The sequence below is a fragment of the Micromesistius poutassou genome, assembly GCF_964030765.1.
Source record: "Micromesistius poutassou genome assembly, chromosome: 23".
NCBI lineage: Eukaryota > Metazoa > Chordata > Actinopteri > Gadiformes > Gadidae > Micromesistius > Micromesistius poutassou.
The window spans coordinates 7,053,883-7,063,368 of record NC_140293.1 but is presented as its reverse complement, the minus strand read 5'-3'; the positions used below and the strand labels follow the sequence as shown (position 1 = coordinate 7,063,368).

At 50.2% G+C, this 9,486-nt stretch overlaps 1 protein-coding gene across 1 annotated transcript in view; it reads left to right on the top strand.

Annotated features, from left to right (window-relative positions):
• col25a1 (collagen type XXV alpha 1 chain) overlaps positions 1-9,486 on the top strand; it is a gene marked incomplete at its 5' end in the record, with an annotated part of 45,280 nt that overhangs the window by 7,244 nt on the left and 28,550 nt on the right. The window contains 4 exons of the mRNA XM_084487536.1: positions 1,324-1,395; positions 1,983-2,099; positions 3,611-3,646; positions 8,479-8,496. Of these exons, the coding sequence (XP_084343662.1) occupies positions 1,324-1,395; positions 1,983-2,099; positions 3,611-3,646; positions 8,479-8,496 (243 nt within the window). The remainder of the gene's footprint in view (positions 1-1,323; positions 1,396-1,982; positions 2,100-3,610; positions 3,647-8,478; positions 8,497-9,486) is intronic.

Here is a 9,486-nt window from a genome sequence, read left to right as displayed (position 1 = left end):
GGACAGCTTCGTCGTAGCTGTTCCTTCACAAACTATACGTTCTTAAACTAATTTGAAGCTAAAGATCCCTTGATTGATTCTGAAATAATGATGATCAAATAATACAATGTTACAAAAATCAAACTAAACTTTAAAACACGAAACTGCACCACAGCTGTGCATCACTGCAGGAGGATTGCTAGTGCATGGAATCAGGGAAGATGGCCGCTCCAACTGTCATTGTGTACCCCCCTAACGTGTGAATGTTGTGCGTGTGGTTGCCATGTTCTGCTGTGTGTTCCTGTAGGGGTTGCCTGGTCTCGCCACACTGGCTGCTTTGCACAGCAACCAAATCCTGACCGTCAAGGTTTGTCAGTGGAAATGCCCCCCGGAGTGGCTTGGTACGGCCCGACCCCCTTCCTCCACTCCTCAGCAGCACACACTGGACGGGGCCGGACCAGGAGATAGGAGCTAAAGACCCTGACTCATTAGTCTACACCCACTCATCAACTACCTCCGCTGTTAGTTAGGATACTCCGGTTTCACTTTAGTGATGAGGAAAAGAAACACCAATGCACAATGTCAATGTCAAAGGAAGTAAAACGATGTATTGAGAGAGATTTCAAAAGAAAAAATCCCAAATTGACATTGGACACAACCTGATCCGATCTCATTGGCTCACCACAAACCCTTCCAAGTCACCATAACTGACCCCTTATGATTGGCTCATAGTTCACTAACCGGTGTCCAGCTGAAGGCCTGATGTGGAACCCTAGACGGCCTGTGACACAGGTCTCCACGGGAGGGGTCGGTAGTTGACCTCCTAACAGAGGGAAGGCTATTGTCCGTTCAGTGTGAGCTGCTGCCTGGAGGTGTGTGGGTGGAGGTGGGTGGAGGTGGAGGGGGGTCTGTCACGCCAAGCACTCGGGGGATGACGACCGCGCTTTCAAAGCGGCAGAGAAGGAGTTCCCACTTTCTTTCTCCCCCCCCCCCCCCATCATGTCTCCCCTCACCTGTAGCCCCCCTCACCGGGGTAATTATGGGCCCTCCCAATGAAAAAAAAAAAACAGGACAGAAGTCCTCAGAGAACCACCGACACTTGACTTGGGGGTGATGGGGAGGAAAGAAAGTGTGGATTTCTCCTTGTGCCGGTGAAAGTGCCGGTCTATATAATGGACAAACGTTTTCTAACATGAATCTGTTTCTCTCTGCCCTGTTCCTTTTGTTTTTGCCAATGCCTTCCTCCTTCCTCCTTGCTCTTCGTCTGGGACCTCATGCTTCTCCTCCAACCTTCTCTCACCTCTGACCTGCGACCTCTCGACCTCTCGACCTCTCCCCGCTCAGATGGTTTTCCCTAAGATCAATCATGGCTTTCTTTCCGCTGACCAGCAGCTCATTAAGCGACGTCTCATTAAGGTAGTAGTGGCCTGTGTCCTTTGCTCCTCTTCCCTCCCTCTCCTCCACCTCATCCCAGTCTCATCCCAGTCTCATCCCGGGTCTCACCCCGGTCTGCTGATGATCTCTCCCCCGCCTTAGCCATTCCTACTTTAGCATGCATGCAAGCCTCTTAAGAAGCACTCGTAAAAAACACTTCAAAGTCGTTTTCCTTTATCTTTATTTATTTACGAAACTATAAAAATGATGTGAATGAAGTGTTGTTGTGTCAATGAAATTATGAATTGCTGTTTCAGTCAACGATGAAATTAGCTTTTATATTAATGTACGCTCCTGATGTATCTATCTATATAACACCACGGTAGTGTGGGCTAACTGCTCCGATTGGAGCGCATGCATGGATATATGGTTATTATAGTCATAAGCGAGGGAAAAATCCTCGCCATGGCACGAAGCAAAGCCATTAGACGACAGAACATATTAACGGCGTCTGACCGCACCCCCGTCGTAACACCCTTCATAGCATTGCCCTGAAGACACAGAGCCCACGCGGCCTCTGTGGAGTCCCACCGTCACAGGGTAACCATGTCCGGGCCGTCTCTACACAGGGCGACCAGGGCCAGGCCGGATCCCCTGGACCCCCGGGGCCGCCGGGCCCCCCAGGACCCAGAGGACCCCCCGGGGACACGGGCAAGGACGGGCCCCGAGGCGTGGCAGGTGTAGCGGTGAGTCCCACCGTGTGTGTGTGTGTGTGTGTGTGTATGTGTCTGTGTGAGTGTGTGTTATTAACCGGTGTGTCTGTCCTTGTGCGACCCTTCAGAAGGGCGGGGGAGGGTTTGACGGTGTGGTGTGGGGCGGGCGGCTAAACGCGGCAGGCTGAGCAAGGGCAGGGAGTGGCCCCGCTGGAAACCACCTTGGCATGGGAGCCGGGGCTGGAAAGCCGGTTTAATGAATGCATGGCAGGCTAAGCTGCGCGGCTCTGGCCCTAATATCTTTTAGTGACTCCAGCATGAGATGAAGGCCCCTGAGAACATGCCTCTCGCATGGATGTGTGTGTTTACACTCTTGGGCTTGCGTTAAAAAAAAAAAGCTGGGGAAAAAAAAACGTGTAACCCTTTCCATATGTCGGGCCTGTCACAAGCCTCACGCTAATTTATGTGCACCCTGATTACGATAGAGGCTCTCCCCGGGAAAAGACCTCGCGGCTTGTCGATTATGACCTGCCGTTAAAACAGTGAGTCTCCCTCCCAGAGCTGCACGGTTGATCTCTGTTCTCCTGGCCACGCCGGCCGTGGCAGCGCAGGGAATATTAACTGTTGTTTATTCGCTCCCCTCCAACTTTTTGCTCACTTGCTGGTTTCTGTTGTTCTTTCACCGACCCCCCACTTCACAGCGCTCTTCCAAGAGATTAAGCTCTCTCTTTCTAGTTCTGCTTCTATCTTTGGGGTGGCATGTGGCTCAGGGGGTAGAGCGGGTCGGCTGGTAACCGGAAGGTTGCTAGTTTGATCCCCGGGCTCCTCCTAGCTGAGTGTGGAGGTGTCCCTGAGCGAGACAACCGTCCCGCACCCTGACTGCTCCAGATGAGCTGGCTGTCGCCTTGCATGGCCGACCCCGCCGTCGGTGTGTGAATGGGTGAATGTGACGCAGTATTGTAAAGCGCTTTGAGTGGCCACTGGTTAGAAAAGCGCTGTATAAATGCAGTCCTTTTACTGTTTACCTCCCACCACCACCACCACCCCCACCACCACCTCCTCCACCCTTCTGCCGTTCATCATGAAGAAGGGCAGAAGTGTGTCTTGATGTGACAGGAGCAAGGGAGGAAATGGAGCGATGTTCCCGCTATGATTTTGGCAGTTGCTCTTTGGGTTGAGGCGTAGGTGGGCCTGCTCTGCCAACTCCTGAACTAGGAGAGGGACTTTCTGCGGAGGTAATTGGTGACGGCACTGAAGGCTACAGGTGACTCAGCCAAGGAGCTACGTCGTGGCTAAGAGCCAGCCGCCATTGATATCGGAGTGGCTTGTTAAAATACCGCAATTAAAACGCTGAAATGGGAATTATAATCACAATGGTAAGCGTGACGTTTTCTGTAAAAGTGGCGACAAGTGGTCTTTTGTCCACTTGGATGTCCAGACTTGGAGTTCTCTGCCCACCCCCTCCCCCTCATGGCCTAGTCCCCGACAATATGGTTTACATCTCAACCCTGTTTGTATTAATTGTGTTTTTGCTCTCCCATCAGGGCGATCCAGGAACGCCAGGAGAAGTTGGACCGATGGTGAGCACACATACCTTTTGATTTGAATCACATTATGTTTGAAAGGTTCGGCGCTATACGGCCACACTGATTAGACATAACAAGGTTGTTTTAAAGTGTACGCAGTGGACGGGCGGGGGAGAGAGAGGAATCAGTTTTAACTCTTGCTGGAAACGTCGTGATCCATTTTGTGTCGTTTTACTGATCTACTGTGAATGGTTGGTGTCCCGGAACTGTTCCAGAGACACACCGACGGTCACAAATCCATCTCCCCACGCCCATGGAGGCTGTTTCATACCGATTTAGAAATGAGGATTTACGTCTGTGAAGATATGGTTTTACAGGTTTTATCAATTATATCATTGTTGGGGGTTTCAGCTTAAATTGCTCTGGGTAAAGTAACTATGGCCAGGATGTAACTTGGCAAAATGTGTCCTATTAATAACAACAAAAACAACATAGAAGACATAAATAAATACACTATAAAACCATTAATACGGTTAACTCAGTTTTTATGTAACTTTACTTTGGTTGGGCACTAATTCATTAAAGCTGCAAGCTGTAAACATAAATAGCTTTTGGACGAGATATTTGAATACCATTATTTCCATCCTAAAACAAAATCAATATTCGGACTGAAAAAACCCATGAACTCAGAATGATGACGTGTGATTATCAGAAGTCTATCGTTGATACAACGTTCGGATTCAGAGGCCGTCAGAGAAGCTGTTAAAAGTGCGGAATCACAGCGTAATGGAATGATGAATGCCGTGAGTAATTGGCCCAGAGACAGGCGAGAAAAAAGCGAGCACGCTTCCTCGACGGGATGAATAAAGGAATGATTGAAGATCATCCTTGCAGAATTACATGAATCATCACTCCCGCTCTATCTCCTCCTGCCTATAAGAGTTAGTGCCATGTCTATAACGCCGCTGTTTTAATAAGACTTTGATTTGGAATGCACACGATGTCGCTCCCCCAAAGCACCGACGTTGGAACTCGTCAAGAGTTTTCTTAATGACTTTGCGACTCTTAATTGGAGTGCTAAGTGGTTGCGCGGAGCAGGGGAATTCGGTAATGATGTGTAAACTGCCAAGAGAAGTACGATTAGCAGATTAGGACGCTGTATGTTTAGAAATAAAATAAAAAGTTAGCCCGGCGTTGACACACTGCAGAGGCTCAGAGAAGGGAAAAGAAGGGAAAAGAAGAGATTTAAATAAACAAACGAGGAGAGATGAAAACTCATCACCTCTCCATCTCCATCGTCTCCTCTCCGGAGGGGGGCCTGAGGGGGGCGTCTCAGGGGAATACCCGGACATACATTTGCGTCCCGGTGTTTTGCCGGCGGGACCTGCGCGGGAGCCCACTTGACCTAGCTGAGGGTGGTGTTTTTTTTTTCCTTTTCTTTTCATGTCGATGCTATTGTTAAAGAGGCAAACGTAGATTCCAGAGTTTCCCAACAGTTGTCCAGAACACATGGAGCTGGTTAGACGGATTACGCCTTCGTGGGGAAACGGGAGGCAACCGGGGTGGGAGGAGGAGAAGAGGCGAAGAGGAGAAGATGAGAAGAGGAGGGAGGAGGAGAAGGAGAGGGAGAGGGAGAAGAAGGAGGAGGAGAGGAAGAAGAAGAATCAGAATAAGGAGAAAGAGAAGAAAGGGTAGAGAGAGATAGGGAGAGGAAGAAGAAGAACAGTGGGAACAAAAAGGAAATATTTGCAGGATCAAATTGAGAACCATCCCTGCCATCAGGTCTCTGGGGTCAATTATAGGATCCCCACAATGGGAAGGTGGCATGCAGCCTTGCAGGCAGATTTAATTTAGGACTTGGAATATATTTCAGAAGGCTGAGTGTGGAATGTCAGTGGGGTATTGTTTGTGGCTCTCCATCCGTAACTGAGACGACAGCCTCCCATCTGCTCCCTGGTGTAAAGGCACGTCCCACCGAGGGGAAAAAGGACTCTCATACTCCTCTCTTCCTCTTCCAGACTCGCCCATAATGCACTTCACTTACCTTTGACATGTTTGATTCTTATTCCCTTAGTTTGGTTTCATCGTATGTCAGTATAGCAAGTGAAACCTTTGATGGTAATCCGTCTGTGAAATTAAGTTAACTTTAATGAAAACGCCAAACATGAGGACCAAACATGTGTATAAATGGTTCAAGAAAGGGTTTTAAGTGCAAGCCTTGAGATGAGACAGGCCCCTCAAAGCACAAAGTCTGTTTTTTTATTTATTTCCAACATCCCCAATTAAACGGCAAATAACAACACTGTTTTCTTATGCATTACCTTTCATCTTTGATGCCATACATTGTTGCCCAAAGAACTCCAAAAGATATCCAAATATGTGCCTTATATTTATGTTACATCATATGCTATCATGTTTTCCTCTTAAACTCATCTGCGTTAAGCAACGGCTAGGCACAGGAACTGAAGAAGCTGTCTGTCTCCCGGTCTCCCCACACAGATGTTTTACACGGGACAAATGGAATAGTTAAACAATGGCGAGGATGTATGGCAGAGGTTACCAAGAGAGGTCACCAACAGAGAACTCTGGTGTCTGAACCGTAGGCCCTCCAAGGGCCACTGGCTAGACAGAGAACACTTGGGTTTGTTTGGCAACAGACCAAACCTCCTGGTACTCCGGTCTGGCCTTTAAAGTGCAAATTAACCTAATTTCCGGAAGCTTCCTAAGCCCCACTCCAAGGCCAGGCCCATTCACTCACTGTGGTCGTACGACTGACCCAAGTGTAAAGGCTCATTAAAAAGAGAGAACTGCTACAAATCGTTTTTCAAGATAGGAAGGTTAATCTGTGTGTGTGTGTGTGGACCAAACTGCAACAACGGTTTGATTACCGAGACACGAAAGTCTTTGGTCCGACATACTTAAAGGGAGATCTAGCATTTGTAACGGATTCTGGATTCTATCAGTAAATGACAGGGCAACTATTTTCAGACGTCATAGCCAGGTTAAAATAGATACTCTGGTTAGGGTTAGCATATTAACATATTGGACACAATGAAACCAAACCAAAAATAATCTTTGGGATAATACGACGTCATCGCTGCCTGGGACTCCGAATGCTAACAACGAGGGCTAAGCTGGGGCCCTTCGCTCTCTGAAAACATTTCTTTCATCGGCCGGTAGCACTGGAGTGCTCTCAGATGTAGCCAGCCTAATTAGCACTCCGGCAAGCGGCACATGCTGCCACACAGCTAGTGGGGTCGTAAACATGTTTACCCGGCCTCCTTCAGGAACGCTAACAAAGGCTTTTGGGGAGGGGGGGGGGGGGCGAGGGGGGGGGGGGGGGGGGGGGGGGGGGGGGGCGGGGGGGCGGCGGGGACGGAAGGAAATATTTCTGGTGGCTAAGCTGGTTTGTTGAAGGCCGGCTGCGTTTTTCATTGAGGTTCCTTTAATCAGAGCAGACGCACGTTAAAGTCACCGCAATCGTGGGGGGCGTGGTGCTTAACGCGGCACGGTAGGCTGCAAACACGCAGACCTCGCCCCTTACAGGCTCACCCAGACACCCATAAGACACCCATACCTGTACTCCACGGCGGTTTCCGAGGAGTGATGATTGTGTTTATCTCGTCGATGGCTGTGCTTGGCACGTCTGGGCTTGTGGGTAAAAGGCATCTTTATTTAGTTAACGGCTTAACGAGCACCGGGTGGGACGTCTCTGCGAGATGAGCGTGTTTCCGTGTGCCATACACAGTAGGCCCACGAGTTTAATACCAAACAACATAACAGCCCGACACAGCAGCATAAATACCAAGGCGCTCTGAGCTGCACTTGAAGTCTGAGTCTGGCCCGGACCCAGCCGCCCCCAGATGAGCCAAATGGCGGCATGGGGGATCCTGCGAACGCAGCGAGAGAAACGTCCGTTCGCAATAAGTGTCATAGCACCCAAGCAGAAAGCCGTAAATAAATGGGTGCGGTTTGGCCGCGACGGCGAGCGATAATGCACCGCCACGGAAATAGAGAGAAGTGTTGGGGAAGTTTTTCTCTGACACTCTTGTTTCAGCTCTGGTGACATACGAGGGTGATGATTGGAGCGTGGGGCCCGATGTGTCAGTTTAAGTATTAAGTGTACCTCCCGGTACTTAAGACTTATATTCCTCCCGTTATTCCGCAAATTAATCTCATTCCTCGGGTTAAATATAGAGTGAGGATTTTAAACCTAAAAAAAAAGACCTGGGAATAGTTAGACCGGTCGAGAACATGTTTCAGTTACAAATAAGTAACAAAGACAGAAGTCTGCATGTGATAAATCTTTTTTTTATTTGTTCAGGCCTTAAAAGCCTTTTTTTGGTCTCAGCCCTGATTAGTGAATGGAAAGCACACTGTTGTTTTTTTCCTCCTTTTGTTTGAGAGTAAAACAAGGGCTGGATTGTGATACGCTTCGCCCCGGAGCGTTGGTGTTCACTGTGAAACCCGGCCAGTAAATGAACCGTTGCCTCTGTAATGTGTGGAAATTGGGTTATTTAAACTCACACTGACTCCCTAACCCCTGTGTCTTTCTCCCTTTCTCTCCACCCAACTCTTCAACCGCCATCGCCCTCTCTCCTCCAACACCACCGCCACCACTTCCACACCTCCATCGCCTCCACCTTCACCACCAACCCAACCACCACCTCCACCCCTCCATCACCTCCCCTTCTACCTCCAACACAACCACCACCACCTCCACGACGCCGCCACCTCTTCTACCACAACCACCACCACCTCCACACCATCATCCGCCTCAACCTCCGCCACGCCTTCTACCACCAACACGACCCCCACCACCTCCACCCCGTCACCACCACCTCCACACCTCCGTCACCTCCACCTTCACCACCTTGACGACGAAGGGACCCGAGGGAGGCATGGTAGGTTCTGATGTTTTTATGTTTGATGTGTTTCCTGGGTTTGATTGTGTCTGCCGTAACAGAACCGGTAGTTTGTGCGTAGTCTCTGTGTGCGTGTGACTTCAGCGAGAATAAAAGCACTTCCACCAAAGGACCCGCAGCCGTGGCAACCAGGGGGGGGATCAAATGCAAAAAACGAAAACTGTCAAAAACTAACATCAGCCATGAAATACAGCTCTGCTCTTATTCAAAGAGGAGGAGACAGCTCTCCCCGGAGGAGGCCGTGACACAAAGAGAGAATAGAGATTGGGGTGGGGGTGGGGGTGGGGGTGCGTGGAGGACAGGGACTGACGACAGACAGGCTTCCTCTAAAGTGCACGGGGGGGCGCAGGCTCAAGGCTCCGAGCGCTTAGCGCCGAAGCTGCTAGCCTAGCTCCTAGCCTAGCGCTGATGCGGTGAGCAGATGGCGGGCCCCGTGGCGCTCGGCCCATCAGGTAGCCGCCGGAGTTTGTACAGCGTAACCCGAGCAGACACTTCCTGTCTGCGCTCGTCGTCCGTCTGGGAGTCCTCCACGCCGGCGCTGGGGGTCAAGGGGCGTCGATGACACACCGGTGTGTGTGTGTGTGTGTGTGTGTGTGTGTGAACGCCAGGAGAGCCCCGGGCCCCTGAGTGTGCTGCCGGTCGGGGGCCCCCCGTCCCCACGCGTGGAAGCCTGGACGGTATCAACGGTTTTAACTGTTGAGCGTTTCATCGCCGTGGCGATGTTTCGTAGTGATTGTTTCGGAAGGCGCCAGGCGTCCCGAAGTCTCGTCTGAATCAGGGAAAGTCGCTGCGTGTGTGAAATCAAGGAGCTTAATGAACTGGCCGGTGTAGCGCAGAGCGGACGCATCGCGTGAGTCACGATCCACGCCGCTTTGTTTTATGACTCAGGCAAAACATCGGGGCTAAATACAAACATAAGGCCGGGGCGGGGTCTGACGAATGTACGGATATCACAGATTATCATTTGAA